This window comes from Triticum aestivum, chromosome 7D (genome assembly GCF_018294505.1).
Source record: "Triticum aestivum cultivar Chinese Spring chromosome 7D, IWGSC CS RefSeq v2.1, whole genome shotgun sequence".
NCBI lineage: Eukaryota > Viridiplantae > Streptophyta > Magnoliopsida > Poales > Poaceae > Triticum > Triticum aestivum.
The window spans coordinates 274210183-274233212 of record NC_057814.1 but is presented as its reverse complement, the minus strand read 5'-3'; the positions used below and the strand labels follow the sequence as shown (position 1 = coordinate 274233212).

General features: G+C 46.7%; 2 protein-coding genes and 1 long non-coding RNA gene across 9 annotated transcripts; 2 read left to right on the top strand and 1 right to left on the bottom strand.

The window, feature by feature from the left end:
• The first annotated feature begins 2622 nt into the window (after positions 1 to 2622).
• Positions 2623 to 7196, top strand: LOC123165535 (uncharacterized). 6 transcript variants are annotated; one of them, XR_006483028.1, is made up of 5 exons: positions 2623 to 2905; positions 3464 to 4667; positions 5313 to 5616; positions 5978 to 6047; positions 6909 to 7196. It is a non-coding gene; the product is annotated as an uncharacterized lncRNA (long non-coding RNA). The 6 variants fall into 6 exon arrangements; XR_006483029.1 differs by having other exon boundaries at positions 3464 to 3711; positions 4026 to 4667; positions 5313 to 7196; XR_006483027.1 differs by having other exon boundaries at positions 3464 to 4074; positions 4189 to 4667; positions 5313 to 7196.
• Positions 7197 to 18709: 11513 nt separating this feature from the next.
• LOC123169437 (uncharacterized) lies at positions 18710 to 20092 on the bottom strand. The gene has a single exon (XM_044587311.1). It carries the CDS (start codon positions 19938 to 19940, stop codon positions 19398 to 19400), a length of 543 nt encoding a protein of 180 aa, XP_044443246.1. The 5' UTR covers positions 19941 to 20092; the 3' UTR covers positions 18710 to 19397.
• A 1759-nt stretch (positions 20093 to 21851) lies between these two features.
• LOC123163894 (quinone oxidoreductase PIG3-like) lies at positions 21852 to 22582 on the top strand. 2 transcript variants are annotated; one of them, XM_044581304.1, is made up of 2 exons: positions 21852 to 22174; positions 22262 to 22582. In XM_044581304.1, exons 1-2 carry the CDS (start codon positions 21919 to 21921, stop codon positions 22372 to 22374), a joined length of 369 nt encoding a protein of 122 aa, XP_044437239.1. In that variant the 5' UTR covers positions 21852 to 21918; the 3' UTR covers positions 22375 to 22582. The 2 variants fall into 2 exon arrangements, with proteins under 2 accessions (XP_044437239.1, XP_044437238.1); XM_044581303.1 differs by having other exon boundaries at positions 21852 to 22582.
• Positions 22583 to 23030: the final 448 nt, after the last annotated feature.

The window sequence follows — 23030 nt, the reverse complement described above, 5'->3', positions numbered from 1 at the left end:
TTTCAGGTGCAAGAATTACTAGCTTACATTTTCCTGTTCTACGTTACTTTGCAATATTTGCTAGTAGATGCTTGATTGGGCGCGGGAACAGTGGAAATCTTAGTGCTCCTGATATTGTTATTTTGCGCCATGCATTGTTTCGTGATACAACTTTCAGTTTAGGCACTATTATTGCTTAACGATTAAGTCTGAACTGTACAAAGGGCCCCATCTTCGGTGGCATCTTTGCTTTGCGCCTTGCTGCACACTTTAATATACCTGTTAGGCATTATGAGAAGGAAGAAAAGTTGCTGCCCCCTGTCTTTCTAGATTATAAGAGTATGGTAGCACATGACTTTATTGTTAAAAATAAGAGGAAACTTCTTAAGTATAATTTGATATTTTATTAAAATTATTGTGAGATTATTACTTTGCCTGCGCCCTCCTTGTTTAACATATTTTCAGACACGTACCTCATTTTGCCGGAGGCCATTCGTGCATACTTGAGCGTGACACCTGCTCCAGCTGAGCCGGAGCCACCACTTGATCCTTATCGGCAGTCTGTTTATCGGTGGGATCCAGAGGAGCTCGCTAACCAGTGGCACCCTGAGGACCCTCCTCAGTACACTTGAGAGAGTAGCTTCGATCCGTGGGCATAGAGCAACTTAGGCCAAGATCCTAAGCTTGGGGGAGTATGTGTTTCTCACCGACATTACATTCATGTTCACACACTCATGCCAGTTGTCGGTGATCATACTTTTTCATTGTACTATCCATGCTAGTTTATTTTCCTTTTTCTTGCTTTCTTCTTGTGTGCTTGAATAACCTTAAGAAAAATTAAAAAAATAGTTGTAGCTTTTAGCTAGTTTACTTTTCATGCCTGTAGTAGTAATAATTAAAAGAAAACCCAAAAATATTTCTCGTTCTTCTTTTGTTTGTTGGGAGCTTTCCCGTGTAAATAGTTTTATTTCTTTTCTTTGGGGGTCGAGAGGAGAAGACCATGATGAAAATGTTAAGTGGCTCTCATATGCATTATTGTTGATTTAACCAAGAGCCCATATTACCTTGTCTTCTCCCTTGTATTAAATGCCTGCAGATTCCAGCTTAGTCCAATGCACGTGCATTATTATTATTATCCACACCGTTCGGTCATGCGAGTGAAAGGCAATAATGACGATATATGATGGACTGATTGAGATGAGAGAAGCTGGTATGAACTCGGCCTCTCTTGTTTTTGTAAATATGATTAGTTCATCGTTCCTGGAACAACCTATTATGAATGAAACATGTTTGCAATGACAATTAGAGATTATAGTTGCTTATGCCATGCTTAATTTGCTAGGAGTTTATAATGGTTTACCTTGCGTGCCAACATGCTATTAAAATGGTTGTGATGTGGTATGATAGGGTGGTATCCTCCTTTGAACTATTCGAGTGGCTTGACTTGGCACGTGTTCACGCATGTAGTTGAAACAAAATCAACATAGCCTCCGCGATATTTATGTTCATGGTGAATTATATCCTACTCATGCTTGCACTTAGTGTTGATTAATTTTAATGCATGTTCATGACTGTTATCGCTCTCTAGTTGGTCGCTTCCCAGTCTCTTTCTATCCTTCACTTGTGTGAATACTGCTTGTGCATCCACTTCCATAAACCCCAAAGTTATTCCATGTGACTCCACCATACATTCCTATATGCGGTATCTACCTGCCATTCCAAGTAAATTTGTATGTGCCAAACTCTAAACCTTCAAATGAAATTCTGTTTTGTATGCTCGAATAGCTCATGTATCAACTAGGGTTGTCTGTATCTTCCATGCTAGGCGGGTTATTCTCAAGAGGAGTGGACTCCGCTCCTCATTCACGAGAGAATGGCTGGTCACCGGGATGCACTGTCCCATGCTCAAACCAAATCAAAATAATTGCAAACAAAACTCCCCCAGGACTGTTGTTAGTTGGAGGCACCCGTTGTTTCGGGCAAGCCATGGATTGATGCTTGTTGGTGGCGGGGGAGTATAAACTTTACCATTCTGCTTGGGAACCGCCTATAATGTGTGTAGCATGGAAGATATCGAGATCTCTCGGTTGTTATGTTGACAATGAAAGTATGCCACTCAAAATATTATTTATCTCTATTTCAAAACCGAGCTCTGGCACCTCTACAAATCCCTGCTTCCCTTTGCGAAGGGCCTATCTATTTACTTTTATGTTGAGTTATCATCCTCTTATTAAAAAGCACCAGTTGGAGAGCACCACTATCATTTGCATCCATTACTATTAATTTATATTGAGTATGACTATGATTGGATCTCTTTTACCATGAATTACAATGTTTAGTCAGTCCTTGATCTTCAGAGGTGCTCTGCATTTATGTTTTGCGGTCTCAGAAAGGGCTAGCGAGATACCATATTGTTATATCATATTATGATTGTTTTGAGAAAGTGTTGTCATCCAAGATTTGCTACGATTGCTCGCTAGTTGATTATGCCATTGATATGAGTAAACATGAGACCTAAATCTCTACTACTAATGTCTCAGTTGGTAGTCTCCGTTCCGGATTTATTTTCGTCCGACCATTTTCGTCTGGTTTTTTTTCGCTGGTTTTTTCGTCCCCTTCTCCACCCCGCAGGTACACCCAGAAAACCACCCCGGAGGCCCGCACAAATGCCGCTCCTCTTGATCCCCTCAAGGACACGTCGCCGCCGTCCTCTCCGAGAAGACGCTGCCGGATCTCCTCGACTAAACGCTGCCGCGGAACCCCACGGACCTCCGCCGTTGCCGATCTGTGGGAGGCCGCCGCGGAACCCCACGGACCTCCGCCGCTGCCGATCTGTGGGAGGCCACCGCGGGACCCCACGCACGCATCCACCTCCGCCGATCCCAGGGAGGGTGCCGCCGATCTTAGGAAGGCCATCGCGGATCAGGTCCGCCTAAACCTAAACCCTTCGTCCATCTCTCTATCGATGACGCCGAGGAGTTTGACTCAGCGCTCAACCTCGTCAAATTAATGCGGTGGCTAGCTTCTCCCTGAGAAGACGATCTAGGCACCGGCCGCTTTGCCATTATCGCCGACAAGTCCGAGCTCGCCCCGCCTCGATTGCAGGGAGAACATCCCATCAAGATGGTGGGGTTGTGGCTACGGTGACACGCTCCTCTATCTGTCTACCTGGGATGCCGTCATCGGAACCGAGTGTGGGGCGACTGGGAATGGGGCCCGATGACAACGAGGAACGGGATCCGGCGGTGTGCTAGAGTGGCGAGAGGTGGCGGTGTCCTACATCCCTGCCAAATCTTGACCCCCTCGTCGTGTAATACAGTAGATGGGGTGCACCCTCCCTGTGGTGCTTGGTCGCCTTTGGTGCAGGCTCTGATTGTGTGTAGATGCCCATGGTTTCAGTCGAATTAATCGTATTTTCAAGTGAGGTGATTGTGCTTCTTTGTGTTCTCAAGGAAGTCGATCTGTGTTTTCACTGTTTGTGCAGGTTTATTATGTTGATGGAACTACCACCACATGTCCACCCACGAAAGGAAGGTCAGCATAGACAACAGATGTTCTCTCGCCATCGGTGTTTCATGTTCTCACTAGCAGCGTTTCAGAGGCCACTTGTGACGCTGACACACATTGTCCGTATACATGTGGTATGTACCTGACTTATTCAAGTATGCAACTACATGACTGAGCCAGATACGTTAAATAAAAGGGTTTCTGATATTAAGCGTTAAATAAAAGGTAAACATGAAGCTCTTGCATCATTCCCCATACTGATTCCTGCAAATTTTCCTGCAGAACTACTACATATTAGTTTTGAAGTAAATACTCCATCCATCTACTAATAAATGGACACTTCATATTTTTATATCTAACTTTGACAATTGGTTATACCAACAAAATATGAGTTATATGCCATTGGATGCACATTTGAAAGAATTTTTTGATAATATATATTTATGACATACAACCCATATTCTTATGACATGGGTGCATATGCATAATTTTGATGGTATAATATTGTCAGGTTTGACTCACTTGTTCTCACTCTGCAGAATATCGAGTTTGATAACGATGATGATTGAAAAGAAGAGGATGAAGCACGTAAGTTTCCATTTGAGCTTATATTCATATGACTACTACCTAGATGTACTGATTATTGTAGCCTGTACCTTGACTAAAAGTGTTTATGTTTGCTCAAATTGATGAGTCAAACAGAACAGTACTATTAATTAGTTGAGGGGCAGAGTGGTCTCTCTGATTGTCATGATGACTGCAACCAAAACTGGGATACATAGATCTCCAATGCAGGGTCTTGATATTCTTGAAGTAAGGCACTAACTGAACTTCTGTTTTCCATCCTTATATCTGCAGTAGAAAAATTGGAGTTTGGGGTACGGGGGGTAATTCACATTGGTTCCCTTTCCGTGTGGTATTCTTCCATCCTTCCCTTCCTTTTCTATAGTCATGTTTGTAATCAGTTCAATAACCACGATCGAAATAAACAATGTATATGCAGATTGTGGTATAGTTCTAGGTAAAAATGGATCTATTGTTCTATACCTATTAAATTGTGGCACAATCTCCCTATTTCCGGCGCGCTGAGGGTTGTTGCAGGTAGGACCCCCTGCCACGCCCGCGTTCGTCATCACCCATGGTCGAGAAGACCGAGGACGCCAATGACCCGGCACCCTCAAGTAAGATGGTGTTCTACCATCCTTTCTGCTGCAACTTATGGTCATGAGTTTTGAGAATCGATCTCGAACATTTGCAACTAATCAAATATTTATATTTTAGCTAGATTTTGTTTATTCGGTTTCAGATGGGTTTCCCTTGGTATTTCAGAACATTTTGAATGTTATCTCTTTAGCTCACGGCCCAACTTTTGTTAAAGGGAAACTCGAGGTTCCAATTGGATATGCCCTCTATTTCATTTTGGTTTATTAGATCATGTAATTTGTAAATTTAATGTCCTAAAAGAAGTTTTAGGTATAGGAGATAGAAAGTGAGGGGAATTGTTTTTTTGCTCTTTCCTATCGGATACATATATGTGTACCATGAATCAGATATGTGCGTGCGAGGGAGGGAAGGGTAGGTAAACATTGACATTTTCATGCCTTGGACGAACATTTCTATTCATATTTTTATTTTCTATGCAACACATGATCGTGACACCGTCCTGGTAGAGCCCGGGATGAAGGGCAAGTCCAGTATAAAACCGGGATCTTACTACTATTTAACTATTCCTATTTCATTTCCCAACCCGCATAATTAGGAACAATATGTTTGGAAATATCAAATTTCTACAGTTACATTATGATCCAAATTAACCTATTTGGCAGGCAATCAGAGCGTATCCGGGTGTACATGATGCCTTTGGGTGGGTGTCGGCGTGAACTGGTATGGTCCCCTCGTGGCTATGTAGATGGGGATGCGGGGTGGAGGCTGAGACTGCATGGGGAAAAAACATAAAGAGCAAGACGGTAGTGTTGTACTGTGGCATGGTCATGTGTGTAGCCTCAGCACAGCGTTGTACTGTGGCATGGCTGTGTGTGTGACCTCGGTGCAGCGGCAAAGAGTAGTCTTTGGAGCAGGGTAGCGGCACACACACATGAGCGGTGGCCCTCGAGGCTTGGGGTTAAGCAGGTGCGTGAGTGATACGTTGTCATTTGTTTTTACTTTACAAAATCATTCATGGTTTGTCTCTTTTTAAGGATCTCGTGGAAGTGGAGAGAGAAGCATCATGCTCATGAATTTGAAAAATGATTTTGAGTTTGAACAAAGAAAGTTTACCAAAGAAGACATCAAAGAAATTATATTTAGGGAGATAATGGAATACCTCCCTCAACTTCTCGAGGATTACATGCACGGATCTGAAAATACTAACTATGTCCTATGTTTCTACCTTGACATATCTTGTAACTTTTTTGCCTCCTATTTTCCATATGTAGCAATAGTCATAGCTTATGCCCTTGAATCAATATTTTCCACTACTGACAATTTGCAGAGGCAATCTGCTAAGAGGAAGATGGTGGAAAGAGCGGGCGAGTCAAGAGAAAGCATTTTCTTCTCTCAAGGTAATTTACACTATCATAGTTCCCCCGACTGTGACTTGTTATATACACACCTAGACCACCCCACACCGCCACCATAGTACACGGATGCCGCTCACCAGCGAACGGCAAAAGGCTCCTCCTTTTACCATAAAACATGCCACTGGGTAGGAAGGTGGCCTAGCCGGCCACAAGCAAAAATGGGAAGGTCGCTTGCAGACACCGACCTCGTTGCAGTGATTCATCATTGCAAGCAGTTAGTGATGATCTAGAACTGCTAAAAATAAACCAAAGGTAAGTTTACAAATGCATAAACTGATTATAAATGCATAAACTGCTCGAGCGATTCATCGACGGAATGCTCGAGAGAGTTTTGATGCACCGATGAGTTCGGCAAAATCAGTTATCCATTGGTAAGTGGTAGGTTACGTGCCACATATTCGATATGCTGCTACATACTTGCTACTATAAATACCAGTTTGGAACCTTAAAACTTAGGTTATTCTTGGTCTGCTGTTTGGAAATTAAAGGGATTATTGTAGCATTGAATGTATTAACCTGAATCTAACTCTGGTTTATCTGCTCAAGCATTTGAGTCAGTTCTTGTTATGGGTGGGGTTAGAGCTCAGATGTGTGGCAACCATGTTTCTTGGCCATTGAATTGGATAATTATCGTGGTTATAATTTTTGACTGACACATGCGTAAGGAGTTCAAGATTGGTTTTCTGATCTACATACTAATTGATCATTACTATGTTTTTGCAAGCATTAGTTTTTTTCTCGCATATAAAAAAGTACATATGAAGGAATATTTTATGAGCGATTCAACACCTTTCGATAGTATGCAGAAGTTTATGCCTACACTGTTCTATTTTCCTCACCTAGGAGGGGCCAGCCGACACCATCTAGGGGAAGGGAGGCGCCATGGATGGGAGTAGTTGTGAGGGGAGAAGGTGAGACGAGCGGCTCTGACCTCTGAGTGGAGAAAGTGGGGAGTGATAAGTTTTTTTTAGTTTGTGTAGATGGGGAAAATTTTGGTTGGTCTCACTTTTGTTTACATGTTTATAATAGATAAAATGTCATTTATATGTTTATATATTTATATGCTTCACTATTGTGGACAAGTGTTTCAACTGATGGATTCGGATGATGCTTTCAAAATGTCGACTGGCACTAGCACTGATGTAGTTTTACTCAACCACCAGATGAGATGCATACGAATAATTGTTCTTCTTTGTATGTGTGCTGCACATGATAATACAATACAAAAGGTGTACTTTTATATATGTTTATTTTTCAGAATGAGATACGGATGGATTATGTCGGCGTTTAAAAAGAATCCATCGACAAGGGTCCCAAGGTGACATCGTTAGGAGGGGGCGAAAATTCAACGAGTTTTATAGAGCCGAAAAATCTGAAAATTGCTTTTGGACCTTGGCCTCCATGGAGGCCAATTTTTGAAAAGTTCAGAAAAAATATCATATTTTTACATTTCAGAAAATTTTGTAAAAAAATACAGACATACATGGAGGCATAACACACATGTGTGTAAATTTTCTAGACGAAATACATTGAAATGAGGGTTGTGCAAAAAAGAAAAATCTATTGCCTTTTAAGACATGATACTATTCATCCCAAAAGCCCATGAATTTGTTCTTTTCGTACAGATCTTATCTCAAGGTATTTCATCCTGAAATTTTACACACATACACATCACATCCTTATATACTTGTACAATTTTTTTCAAATTTTTTTGAAACCGAAAAATATGAATTTTGAATTTTCCAAAAAAATGGAATCCATGGAGGCCGAGCCCCAAAATACCGTTCCCCAAAAAAGCGTGCAAGTGGTTCCCATAAGAAACCAAAAAAGGCAAATATAAATGTTACCCACGGGATATTTATTTTTATTGTGATTACCATTCTTTTCTTTTGCCCATTATGGTAACATAACGACAGATTATGTCTACACCCCTAAAGATATTACCATCATTGATTGACTGTACCCCTAAAGATATTACCATCATTGAATCAATCACGTCTGTTAAAAAAACAAGTTCGCAAAACATTAACATTGCCAGTGAAATGGATTTCAATCATTTTCCCTTTGTTATCTTTTATATACATTCAAATTTTAACACCCATTATGTTTATATATAATACCAACAAAATTTTTAAATGGCCGTGGTTAATATTCTCCGTTACATATTTTAAGACCTTCAACATGAAGTATTCGTGTTAACTACATATATTGCTTGTGGAGGATGGATCTAGGTTGAGAAAGAAGTTTTTATTATACTTGCTAAAATATCAAGCAAATAAAGCTAAGACAATATTTCTGATATTATGTGAGAATTTCTTAAAGGCATGAAGTAGACCTTAATTTGTAATAGATTCTTAGTTGCATCATCAATTTGCTTCTCTTTGATCTATTTACATTGTGAGTAAAGTGGACTTTAATTATTAACCTATTATGGTTGTGCTATCTTGTTGTCTCTACATGTGAAACTTAACATGTGTTTATATAACTCCAGCAAAATATTTCAAAAGCCCGTGGCAACGCACGGGCATTGTACTAGTGTTATTGTGAATATGGTTAGTTCATAATCTTTGCTGACAACTTGAATGCTGGCTTTACATATTTGCAACAACAAGAGCAAACAGAATTTCTAAAAAATTTCTTTATCTCTTTCAGTTTGTCAACTGAATTGCTTGAGGACAAGCAAAGGTTTAAGCTTGGGGGAGTTGATACGTCTCCATCGTATCTACTTTTCCAAATACTTTTGCCCTTGTTTTGGACTCTAACTTGCATGATTTGAATGGAACTAACCCGGACTGACGCTGTTTTCAGCAGAATTGCCATGGTGTTATTTTTGTGCAGAAATAAAAGTTCTCGGAATGAACTGAAACTTCACGGAGAATAATTTTGAAAATTAATAAAAAATACTGGCGAAAGAATCAAGACCAGGGGGCCCACATCCTATCCACGAGGGTGGGGCCGCGCCTACCCCCCTGGGCGCGCCCCCTGTCTCGTGGGCCCCCTGAGGCTCCGCCAACCTTAACTCCAACTCTATATATTCACGTTCGGGGAGAAAAAATCAGGGAGAAGGATTCATCATGTTTTACGATACGGAGCCGCCGCCAAGCCCTAAACTCTCTCGGGAGGGTTGATCTGTTGTCCGTTCGGGGCTCCGGAGAGGGGAATCCATTGCCGTCGTCATCATCAACCTTCCTCCATCACCAATTTTATGATGCTCACTGCCGTGCGTGAGTAACTCCATCTTAGGCTTGCTGGACGGTGATGGGTTGGGTGAGATTTATCATGTAATCGAGTTAGTTTTGTTAGGGTTTGATCCCTAGTATCCATTATGTTCTGACATTGATGTTCCTATGACTTTGCTATGCTTAATGCTTCTCACTAGGGCTCGAGTGCCATGAATTCAGATATGAACCTATTATGTTCTCATGAATATATGTGAGTTCTTGATCCTATCTTGCAAGTCAATAGTCACCTACTATGTGTTATGATCCGACAACCCCGAAGTGACAATAATCGAGACCACTGTCGGTGATGACCGTAGTTTGAGGAGTTCATGTATTCACTAAGTGTTAATGCTTTGGTCCGGTACTCTATTAAAAGGAGGCCTTAATATCCCTTAGTTTCCAATAGGACCCCGCTGCCATGGGAGGGTAGGACAAAAGATGTCATGCAAGTTCTTTTCCATAAGCACGTATGACTATATTCGGAATACATGCCTACATTACATTGATGAACTGGAGCTAGTTCTGTGTCACCCTAGGTTATAACTGTTGCATGAGGAATCGCATCCGTCATAATAATCCATCACTGATCCAATGCCTACGAGCTTTTCAGATATTGATCTTTGCTTAGTTACTTTACCGTTGCCACTGTTACAATTACTACAAAACTGCTACTGTTACCTTTGCCACAGTTACCGTTACTTCCATACTACTTTGCTACTAAATACTTAGCTGCATATATTAAGTCTTTCAGGTGTGGTTGAATTGACAACTCAGCTGCTAATACTTGAGAATATTCTTTGGCACCCCTTGTGTCGAATCAATAAATTTAGGTTGAATACTCTACCCTCGAAAACTGTTGCGATCCCCTATACTTGTGGGTTATCCACTACTAGGAAAAGGGCTATAGATGGAATGGCCACTAATGACGCACCAGACATGTGGTGCGCCATTGCTATATAGCAATGGCGCACCATGTGCTGGTGCGCCATTAGTGTGAAAAACACTAATGGCGCACCAGACAAACGGTGCGCCATTAGTAACAATTTTTTTTTATTTTATTTTTCCAAACATACTAATGGCGCACCAGGACACAGTGCGCCATTACTAGTTCTAACTAGTAATGGCGCACTAGCCACATAGTGCGCCACTACTATATTTTTTTATTTTTTATTTTTTTTGCAAAACTACTAATGGCACACCAGGGAACAGTGCACCATTACTAGCGATCCCCCTCCATCTCGATCGCTATCCCACTTCGCCAGATCCGGCCCCCCTCGCCGCCGAGCACCCCCGCACCCTCTACCCCGCTCCACCGGGCGCCGCCGCCGACCCCCCGCACCCTTCCCCGCTCCACCGCCGCCGACGACCCACCACACCCTTCCCTGCTCCACCGCTGCCGCCGACGACCCACCGCACCCTCCCCCGCTCCACCGCCGCCGCCGACCCACCGCACCCTAGCTCCCCTGCTCCACCGCCGCCGATGACCCACCGCACCCTCCCCGGCCCGCTCCACCGCCGCCGACGACCCCCTGCACCCTCTCCGGCCTGCTCCACCGTCACAAATGAATGCTATAGCTAATTCCTCCCTCTCCCTCGCCAGTTCCCCTTCGTCCCTCTCCCCCGCGCCAGTTCCTCTCCGTCCGCTCCCAATCCGCGCCCCCGCCGCCTCCCTCTCCCCATCCTCCCCTCCGACCCCACCCCACTCTCGCCGGAGCAGCGCCGCAGGGCCGACACCAACCTCGCCCTCGCCCGCGCGCGCCGCAACCTCCGCCTCGCATTCAACAGCTACACATTCTACACCGAGGACAAGGACATGAAGAGCGATGGTTATCAGAACTCCGGGGTAACGATGGAATCCTACACCGGTAACGACAAGGACAGAGCACCCCCCGCAACCCCCGACGACCCACCGCACCCTCCCACACTCCACTGCCGTCGAGCACCCCCCGCACCCTGTTTTTATAAAAATTATTACTGTTTTTATAAAAAAATATTACTGTTATGATTTAAACAAGTTTCAACATATTTAAACACAAATAAATATCAAACAACATTTTAAATGCATTTTTTATAAAAATTATTACTGTTTTTATAAAAAAAATTACTGTTATGATTTAAACAAGTTTGAACATATTTAAACACAAATAAATATCAAACAGCATTTTAAATGCATAAAAAAAATTGGGGAGCCTGGGAATCGAACCCAGGACCTCCTAGTGTGTGTGCTGCATGCTGACCAGTCGGGCTAGTGGGCGTGTTCTGATGGAGATAGGGTTAGGTGGGATATAACCTGACCAGTCGGGCTAGTAAGTAAAACAAAATTCTAATGGCGCACCAGGGGGAGGTGCGCCATTAGAATCGACGTACTTATGGCGCACCAGGGGGAGGTGCGCCATTAGAATTTTTATACTTGTTCCCCTCGCACTGTCGCCTCCCTCCCTCCCTCGCTCGCCAGATCCCCCACTCCTCGACCCCAACCGTACGCCGCCGCCCCCTTGCTCCGCCCCCTCTGTCAGCCGCGCCTGCACGCCGGCGAGCGCGGCCCCGACGCGCCCATCCCGCCTGCCCCTGCCGTGCTCTGCCACCGGCCCCTGCTCTCCTTCGACCGCGGCGAGCAAGGACCCGGAAGAGCTCGGATCCCGACCGCGACCCCTTCGCCGACCCCGACCCCGACCCCTCCGGCGACCAGGTACCTCTCCTCCTTCCTCCTTCCTCCCTCTCTCCACCATTCCCCATTCCCTCCCACCTGTCCAGCGCCGACTCCATACCATGGACTGACTCCCTCGCAGTCGAGATCCACCCCGTCGACGTCTAGCAGCCCAGCTCGACCTCCAGCCACTCCAGCTCCCTGGTGCGCCAAAAAGGTGGCAGCTCGTAGCCTCGTACATTGCTTTCAGTATGGGTGTAGAATCTCTAGCAGATAGTTCACTAGTATAACAACAATGGTCATTGTTTAGTATTTGGCACTTCTGTTTTGGTTAAAACAATGTTATTTTTTGTTATTTTGCAAAGATTAGAGTGCAGCAGCCCTGTAGATTGTGATTAATTACTATATGATTCAGTTCTAAATATTTTGTTTTATGATCCCAGTGCAAAGGAATTCATATTTTAGTTTACATCTGTCTATGTAGTGTGTTGTGAAGGCCAAGTTTGAGAACTGGTGGTGTCGCAGAGCAATCCTCTCCCTTGACAGGTACAATGTCCACTCTTCCACCGGTGTAACAATCGTTATATATTCCAAATCGTGCAAAACTTCAATAGGGCGAACCTTATGTGATGATACAGGTTGTTAGTTGCTACTAGAAAGTGTTGAGAGATATTAAAGCGGTGTAACAATTGCTGTCGGGTTTAGCAACTAATATCTTCTTCATCTCCTTTTGCACTGCTTACATGTAAGGTATTGTAGTTTAGGTGCTTCTTTCACCAGTTGCAAAACAATGCAGCTGGTGCTTGATGCATGTGTTAATGCTAGTAAGCTCCTGTTATGGGTCTCAAGCATGAATGTACCCCAAGATTTCTATTGGAACTGGACATGTGTTAATGCAATTAGGTGCTTCTTTCACCCGCTGCAAAACAATGCAATTTCATACGTTTTCACCAGCTGCAAAACATCATAAAAATACCATTAGGTACTTCCGTAAACACAAAAATAGAAACAATGCAAGACATGGCTTGTCTCTGATCCTCTGTTTTCTTTTTTCATTGGTTGCATTTTGATCCTAAATGTCAATCAATAAGTCTATTATTAGGAATTAGCAAAGTTGATTATCTATTCTACATAATTTCTAATCTGATGTTTGCATTTCCTAATTGTAGCATTTTTTTCTCAGACCAAGGCAAATGAAATCGACTAAAGAAAGAAATAGCATTTACCAATTACCACTAACCATGGCACTAATGTTTCACCTTAGATCATATGTTTGTTCTCTAATACACATGTGGGAAACCTTCTAAACAACAACCTATTAATGGTAGTTGTTCTTTGTATTGTGGAATACATCGCATGTTTTATAAATTGGGTCAGATGTATAATCCTGGTACTAATTGGTCTCTTCTGCTGCTTATCAGAGATGGGGGGAAGCAGCCACTGTCGCTCTGCCTCACCGGAGTACGAGTTGGATACTTTCGAGTTCTTCAGTATCATACTTGGGACTTCAGTATCAGCCACGAGGCAGGTATATAAAACGAGAGATCTCCCCTTCACCCATCTCATTATGATAACTCTGTTGTTTGCTACATCACTCCTTGTCCCAAATTGCAGAGGCTGCCTGACACTTTTATGAACATGCTGGGTGAAGATCCGCCACATAATGTGAAGCTCCGACAGGCCGGCAGCGGGGTTCGTAGGCTGTGGGACGTGGAGTTGGTGATCGAGGAGGGCCACATTTACCTGTGCCGTGGCTGGGAGAAGTTCTACAGTGCCTACGACCTACGGACCGGGTACTTTCTTCTCTTCAGGTACGACGATGACGCCACACTGCTCATCGTGAAGGTTTTCAACACGACTATGTGTCGCATGCGCTACACTGACGACGAAGATGCCAGTGCGTTCTGCCTCTTCGTATTCCTCTACATTTGGCTTTGTCTCACATCGATTGTTAACGGCCATTGTTGCATTTGGACAGGCAATGGGAGCAGCAGCAGCGACACTGGCTACAGCCAAAGCAGCAGCGATTATGGTTGTAGCAAAAGCAACAGCAATTCTGGCTTTAGCGAAAGCAGCAGCGATTCTGGCAGCAGCAAAGACAGCAAGAAGGATGATCCGGACTGGAGTGGGGGAGAAGAGGAGCAGAGTGGGCCGCTGCAGGATGACGATGGGCATCAGGCTGAGGATGACCTAGCGCTGGTGGTGGCTGACCAGGGCAAGAGATGGTGGTGGCTGACCATGGGCAAGAGATGGTGGTGGCTGACCATGGGCAAGAGATGGTGGTGGCTGACCATGGGCAAGAGATGGTGGTGGCTGAGGATGACCTAGCGATGGTCGTGCCCGTCCTGCCTGAAGGTGGCCTCGCGATGGTGGTGGTGCCTGACAATGACCACGCACCGGTGGTGGCGCCGGCGATCCCACAGCTGGGCGACATGACCACGCCAATTGTGGTAGAAGACTACATCCCACAGCTGCCTCCACCGCCTCGCCGCTCTTGGCGCATCAGGCTGAGGAAGGAGAAGGAGAAGAACAATGAGAACTGAACTATGTGAAACTTTTGTAATATGGTGTTGGATGGATAACGATGTTGGATGAACAATGTGAAACTTTTGTAATATGTAATGATGGAACTATGTGTTGGCTATGTATGTATATATGATGAAACTTGTGTGTTGGATATGATTGTTATATGGATGCTTGTTGTATATATATGTGTTGGATATCTCATATGTGAAATAGTGACCTGAGATTAAGAAAAAAACGATTTTTTTAAATTAAAAAAATGCTACTAATGGCGCACTTCCATCTGGTGCGCCATTAGTATACCAGTTACTAATGGCGCACCTGTGGGATACTAATGGCGCACCCGTGGTGCGCCATTAGTATACCAGATACTAATGGCGCACCTGTGGTGCGCCATTACTAAAATATTCTAGTGGCGTGGTGCTAGTGGCGCACCAGTAGTGCGCCATTAGTAGGCAAAACTGGTGCGCCACTAGTAAGCCTTTTTCTAGTAGTGATCAACCCATTCGCAGCCAATGGCCTTTATGCCAGGCGGCGGGTCAACCAAGTCCCAGACTTGATTCTTATCTATGGACTTTAACTCGGATCTCATGGCCTCTAGCCATGCCTCAGAATCTGGGCTCACCATCGCTTCCTCATATGTGGCCGACTCGTCGCTTTCTAGCAACAATACATCACACACTTTGCGCAATCTTTCCGCCCTCCGCGGTTCCGGTGCCGCTTCCACTACGGGTTCCCTGACTGACTCTAGTATGATCTCATCACTAGTCGAGCTGTCACGCCCAATATGTGATCCTATCCGAGAGGAACTCGAAAGTCCCACCAAGGACAGAGCCGCATATTGGAAACGCTTTTGCAAGGTGGATATCATTACATCGTACCATTACATAATAGCTGGGGATACATACAAGGCATACAAATGCCACAAGAATACATCAATACATAGCAAACATCATACAGAAGAACGACATCCCACTACGGATGAAGATAAACGAAAATCAAGAACGACATCCACCCTGCTAGCCCAGGCTGCCGACCAGGAACCTATCCCCAGAACGAAGGAGAAGTAGAAGAAGAACTCCAAAACAAGTAAACATCGCTCTCACATCGGATTATCGCATTATCTGTACCTGCAACTATTGTTGTAGTAATATGTGAGACACGAGAACTCAGCAATCCCATTACCATGGGTATCAAGACTAGAAAAGCTTAATGGGTATGGAATGGATAAGTGGTGAGGTTGCAGCAGCACTAAGCATTGTATGGTGGCTAACATACGAGTGCAAGAATAAGATGAGAAACTACGCAAACGGTCGCAAACTAGCAATGATCAAGAAGTGATCCTGAACTACTTACGTTCAAACATAACCCACCGTGTCCTCTTCTCGACTCGCTCGAAAAGAGACAGTCACGGTTACGCACGCGATTGGTGTATTTTAATTCGGATCTGGTGTCAAGTTCTCTAAAACCAGATATTAAAAATTCCCATTTGCCACATAACCGCGGGCACGGCTTTCGAAAGTTTAAACTCTGCAGGGGTGTCCCAACTTAGCCCATGACAAGCTCACGATCCGCGGAGACAATCCTCCATCTCGGAACACCCGATCAAACTAGGGATTCCAGTGCACAAGACATTTCGACAATGGTAAAACAAGTCCAGCAAGACGTCCCGACGTGCCGACACCCTAATAGTAGCCGCGCGTATCTCGTCTCAGGCCACGATCGGATGGGTCAAGCTACGAGTAAAACCAGCCCTCGAGTTTCCCCAAGGTGGACCCGCAGGCTGCCCATTTGGGACCAACACCATCAGCGCTGGCCCCCCTGTATTATGTTGAAAAACAAACCTCGGGTAGCGCTAACTCCCTATCCGTCAAATTTATTATCATGTTTAGTTATTATGTTGAGCAAATGGTAAAACCAATGTTGGGCTTTGCTGGAAGAGTTTTATTCAAAGCGAATTGTCAAGAGGGACCCATAAACACTCACCGTGTTAGGGACGCAAAATCAAGGAACATAACACCGGTATGACAGAAACTAACGCAGCAAGAGTGGAACAAAACACCAAGCAAAAGGCTAAGCCTTCCACCCTTTACCAAGTATATAGATGCATTAATTGAATAAGAGATATTGTGATATTCCAAGGTGGCCATGTCCCAACATGGAATAACCTACAACTGCACTTGCAACTAACAACGCTATAAGAGTGGCTGAGTAAAGCGGTAACATAGCCAAACAACGGTTTGCTAGGATGGTGTAAAAGGTTAGAGGCTATCATGGCAATTTGGGAGGCTTGATAAACAAGTGGTATGCAGCGCGACGTAGCGATAGCATCGAGACAACTAGCAAAGCAAAGATAGTAGTGAGATCCAAGGTGACGGTCATCTTGCCTGAAATCCCGCTAGGAAGAAGAACGAGTCCATGAAGAAGATGAACGGGCGTAGATGAACCAAGCGTAGTCGAACGAATCCTCACGATCGCAACGAAACAAGAACAATCGAGAAGAAGCACAACCGGAAAATCCCCATATGTGAATTTCGAATTTGGTACTGATCTGATTAAAGCATTATGTTAAAAAATTAAACAACAAGTTAAAGTGCACCATGTTAATCTATGCATTTTTCCACACCATTTACATATAAAGTTTATTTAATTCGGAGCTACGGTTAAATAGTTATGAAATAAACCATTTTAGCAATGCCATATATGCAAATTAATGCAAACAACAATTTTAAATATTTTTAACACGGATGAAAGTTGCACATTATGAAATAACATGAAAATCTGAGCAAGATGCATATATGACAGGTTTTATTTGGATGCATGGTTATTTGGTTATTGACAATTCAAAATGATGACATTGATGTGAATATGCAGAAAATGAATAAATGCTAAATAACATGGGACAGGGAAAAAACATACACGGTCCGGATTAAAAGTGTTGTGCAAGCCCAGAAGCAGATCTGGCCCGAAGGGGACGTGGGTGTGCAAAATAACAGTAAAACAGAGAAAAAAATGATGGCGGCTGGGACTTGATCCCACGACCTCCTGGATAGCGGAGCAGAGTGCTGACCAGTGCGCCGATGCTGCTTATTTGTTGCCAAACAAGGGCGTGGCAGCAGAAGTTGAACGAAAGCAAAGGCCACGCCTTCTTCATGGATCACAGAGGAACAGGGTGACGACGCCGACGAGCAAGACGACGACCGTCGCGACCACAGGCCGACGGCGGGGGTGCAGAAGTAGGTGGAGGTGTGGTGCGCGGCGTGCGGAGTGAGGCGGAAGCAGAGACCTCGAGCTCAAGCGTTTCCTTGGCTCGGGACCATGGCGAGGTACGGCGGAGGCACTGGGTGGCCATGGCGTGGCATGCAGGCGAGCTGCGGTGCGTGTGCGTGGCACGGGGGTTTGCGTGTGTGGATGCGAGCAAGTTTGGGTGTGCAGCTAGCGGCGGAGCAACAGCGGGAGTGCGCGCGAGGGGGGTCTGCCCGGGGACGAGCTCATGCTCGCCTCGGTTGTTTTGGCAGTTGGGGTTGGCCAGGCCCTAGTGCTCGTGTTCGAGCGCGGGTGGGCGCGCCGGACTACACCAGACGCGATCTGGGCGTGGCATTGCGTGTGTGCATAAGAAACAGAGTAAGCATAGCAACCTCGCCGGTGATCAAAGTGACGGTGGAGGAACTATCGGGCATGCAAGCAACCGGCGACAGAAGATGCAATCAACAGGAAAAGGTACGGGGAAGCACGGCTGCTCGTGTAGAGGGGCTCGGAGGAGTCGATCGAGCTCGGGGACGAGGGGACGCGATGAAGCTGACCGGCGACGAGCACCTGCCATAGATGAAGAAGATGAAGACGACGACGAGGAACTTGACGTTCCTCTGAACCGTGAAGAAGATGAAGCTGAGGAAGAGGACGTCGAGGAACTTGGCGTCTCCGGCCTTGGAACGCAGCGGAAACGGGGTCGTGGAGGAAGAAGGGGCCAGCGTTGGAGCTCCTACGCCGGAAGAGAGCTCCGGCTCGCCTCATCTATGGCGATCGGGAGCGAGGCAACAGAGCGCTTGGGTGCCCTTTGTTGGCGCCGCCTCCTCGCCGCAGCGCCCTTCTTCTTCTTCCTCATAACTTTCTCTTATCTCTTTCATGGTTTGTCTCACACAACACATGAACGCACACATACCAGAGGAACAAACACGTACACACTTCACCAAGGAAGAAGGATCACAATGGCTTTGCCAAAGACATTTCCCTGGTGGCACACCGTGGCTACATGTTTCCCTCGGCCCTCACCATCTTTCATTCACGTACTCAACTTAAGTAGGCATTACAAGAGTATCTCCACTACCAATTAATTCTAAACTCACGCCACGCCCACCATGCACAACTAGTCTAGTAACTAACTAATGCATGGGCTAACTCTACGACCATTTCTCACGGCCACTAACCAACTCCACGACTTGACCAATCTTGCATGCACTAACAAACTGAAGTCTAACTCAAACTACGTACACAACGCACACCTACAGACTCGGCACGGCCACGAACCGATGCCCAGTTCCACTAGCACGCACACTCGTCACGGCGCTGCGTCCCGCACGTCCCGCACGCACTCGACGCACCCGATCGCACCAGTGCGTCCCGCATGTCCGGCGCGCACCTGACGCGCCCGACGAGCCCGACTGCACCAGACGCCGTGGCTTATTCCAACACACACCCCCTAAGCCACGGCCTCGCCGTCGCCGAAGTAGCTCATGTCGATGCCGTCGCCACGACCGTGACCCAGCCCATGGACCCGACGTGGCGCACCGACGCCGGTCGCACCGCCACGGACCCGACCTGGCGCACTGACGCCGGTCGCACCGTGCTCCGTCACGTCTCCGGCGATACACACTGAGCTCCTTCTCCACCGGCGACACACGCCCGGCGTTCCGCCGACATACGTCGTCGATGCCCTCACGCTCAGACGCGAGCCTTCTCGGACGCCGCTTCATGGCGTCGCACCGCGCCACAACGGCCTCCGCCGACGCGCCACATCTCCATGCGACGCACCACTGCGCCTCCACGGTCGTCGCGCCGAGCCACCGCGGCCTCTGCGCCATCACGCAGGTCCTCCACGACCTCCTCGCCTCCGCGTTCGCCATTGCTCGTCGCGCGCACGGCATCACACTGCATCACCGCGGACTCGCCGAGCACCGCAGCCGATGCCTCCATGTCCGCCGCACTCGCTGCGGACTCACCGCGCGCCACCTCCGCGTCCGCCATGACAGCCGCAGCGCCGCGCACGTCCATAGACCGACACACGGCCCGGAGCTTCGCGCAGCCGCCGGCGAACGCCGTCACCACCGGCACGCCTCCGGCACGGCGAACCCCGCCCAAGACAACCAAGCTCATGATACCAATTATTGGCGCCGCCTCCTCACCGCAGCGCCCTTCTTCTTCTTCCTCATAACTCTCTCTTATCTCTTTCATGGTTTGTCTCACACAACACATGAACGCACACATACCAGAGGAACACACACGTACACACTTCACCAAGGAAGAAGGATCACAATGGCTTTGCCAAAGACACTTTCCTGGTGGCACACCGTGGCTACATGTTTCCCTCGGCCCTCACCATCTTTCATTCACATACTCAACTTAAGTAGGCATTACAAGAGTATCTCCACTACCAACTAAACCTAAACTCACACCACGCCCACCATGCACAACTAGTCTAGTAACTAACTAATGCATGGGCTAACTCTACGGCCATTTCTCACGGCCACTAACCAACTCCACGACTTGACCAATCTTGCATGCACTAACAAACTGGAGTCTAACTCAAACTACGTACACAACGCACACCTAAAGACTCGGCACGGCCACGAACCGATGCCCAGTTCCAGCAGCACGCACACTCGTCACGGCGCTGCGTCCCGCACGTCCCGCGCGCACCCGATGCACCCGACCGCACCAGTGCGTCCCGCACGTCCCGCGCGCACCTGACGCGCCCGACGAGCCTGACTGCACCAGACGCCGTGGCTTATTCCAACACCCTTACTTGCGCGGCGGCGACGGAGAAGAGGGGAAGGGGGAAGACTAGAACCCTAGGCGCTGCTTTGCCTCTTATAGGGGCGAGGCACGGCTCGGCTAGCTGCCCTCGTGGCCATGTGCGCTCGGCCTGGATGTTTTTACTGTGAGGAGAGGAGGAAACGAGAGGAAGGAGAAAGGTGAGGAAGAGAGAGACCGCCAGGTGCGGTCGCCATGGTTGAAACGTGGAATTTCACCACGGGAAGGCCAGGTGGCTGCAGCGCTGGGTTGCTGGGCCGGATGGAAGGAGAGGCCCAGCGAGTAGCTGAGGTAAGGGGCCTTTTCCTCTCTTGTAATTTTTCTGTTTATACTAGCACAAATGCATGTGCGTTGCAACGGGAGAAAAACAGCGGGTGCTGATGTTAAAAATGATATACCGATTAAGAATGATTGTGCACATAATTGATTGAAGGAGAGAACTTAGTGGGACATATCCTATGCATCTGGGAGAGTTCGTGTATCCATGCATCTATCTTCTCCCGGCCTTCTGATCACAATCTCACACGCAACGTCAAAATGTGAATAATTTGCATTTAGCTGCTCGCCTTGCCACTTAAGTCACCGTGTCTTTGCGATGACCTCCTTTGAGAAATATAACCACGGCTTCATCTCTCGTTCTGAGGAGGCGGGAGGTGAATTATGTCTGACGGACCTTCAGAAGAGGCTCTTGCAAGCAACAAAATTCAGGTTTCGCAAGCATGCACGCTCGACTACCCATGACAAAAGTATGATCGCAAGCACATGTGGTCTGATTAGTATGTACGCGAGTCCTTTTGAAGTTCTAGGTCCTCGTCGCCGGCTGGTGTACAACAGCCGCCGTCGGGGCTGGGACGCCATGCAGGCCGCTCCTATGTTGTATTATGTGGTTGACGACGGCCAGCACAGGCTGAACTGCCGCGTCCTACATCCCACTGTTGTTCGTCATCTACATGTTTATATCCCTCCGTCCAATCGGTCTCCATTCCTGTTCTAACTCAGGAAGTAACCCTAAGCCCATAACCAATGCACAACCGATTTAATTGGGTGTGTCTTTCTTCCATTGGCTTATAATCTCAAGAGTGGTTGCTTATTGCCCAACTTGTTGATTTGTCAGGCATAGCTAAAGTATATAAATTGATAAAATACATTGTAAGAGAGCAATGTGGGACTATTTTTAATTTATAAACGAACATGAAATGGTTAATTTGCTATATTGCCTCCCATGAGCTTTGTCGTAACCATATTTTGTCGTCCAACTTTCTTGGGCCGGATCTAGTTGGAGAAGCCCAGCCCTATATCCAGGTAGAGCCGATAGCAGAGCCGTAGAGCAGTGGCGTGTAACCCTAAAAAAAGTAGTGGCATGTACACACGGAGCTACCGAGAGCCACAAGCTGGAAGCAAGTGAGCCGAGCGCAGGTGGGCGGACGCAACGATGATGGTGGTGGCAACTACGAGCCCCGACGGGCTAGAGGCGCTGCAGGTGCGCGAGGTCGAGGATCTCTCGGCGCCGGGGGAGGGCAAGCTGCTTGTCGGGGTGGCCGCTGCCGGCGTCAATCGCGGCGACACGGTCCAGCGGCAGGGCCGGTACTCGCCGCCGGTCGGCGCCTCCCCCTACCCGAGGCTTGAGTGCTCCGGCACCATCGTCGCGCTCGGGGCCAACACCCCCCGCGCTGGGCCGTCGGTACCAGGTGCCAAGCGTGCCCCCATGGTGAATTTGCTGATGGCCGCAGCTGCTCTGAACCTCACTTTTTTTGCATATGCTGTTGCATTTGCAGGTGTACGCGCTGCTTACCGGCGGCGGGTATGCAGAGAAGGTTGTGGTTCTGGCAGGGCAACTACTACCGACGACAGAGGAGGGTCGCTGACTAATAGCCGCCAGCTTGCCTGAGGTGGCCAGCACCGTCTGGTCCACCGTCTTCATGCCAGTCACCTCTCCCCCGGTGAATCCTTCCTTGTAAGAAAATCTCTCTTGCTAATTTTTTCTCCATGTGATGAATGCAAACGGCTAGCAATTCACCGCACTTGCTTCTTCCTTGGACTAGGACTGGCTATAAATCTCTTACACTGAGCACCTAAGTTGGAATCTCGTATATCTTTTGTTAGAACAACATGCCTCGACTAACCGAGAAATAGCGAAGTAAATGATGCTTACTCAAATGGAGTGTGAACTATGTTACCACAGTTGCTCATATGCAAAATGAGGTGAAACGTCCTAGACTCCTGGCTATATTTATTCCTGATGATTGGGTATCTCCAATGTATGCAGATCCATGGTGGATCTAGTGGAATCAGTACATTCACTATACAGAATGCAAAGCACCTTGGAAATGTACACATGAGACATCATTCTTTGTAAGTAATAGTAGCAGCAAAAATTTGCTAGTTCTAAATTTGAAGGTTGCAAATGTATACATTCAGATACACCGATCGACGTGTTAACGTTGCAGAGACAACATCTCTGCTGCTCTAGGAGACACTTTTGAGTGTCTGCACCAACCTTTAGGAATTGCAGTCAGGCTAAAGAAGAGCTAAATAACAAACCAC

Excerpts from the sequence above, each read along its gene's own strand:
- LOC123169437 (XM_044587311.1), bottom strand. The coding sequence starts at position 19,940 with ATGTGTGCGTTCATGTGTTGTGTGAGACAAACCATGAAAGAGATAAGA.
- LOC123163894 (XM_044581303.1), top strand. The coding sequence starts at position 21,919 with ATGATGGTGGTGGCAACTACGAGCCCCGACGGGCTAGAGGCGCTGCAG.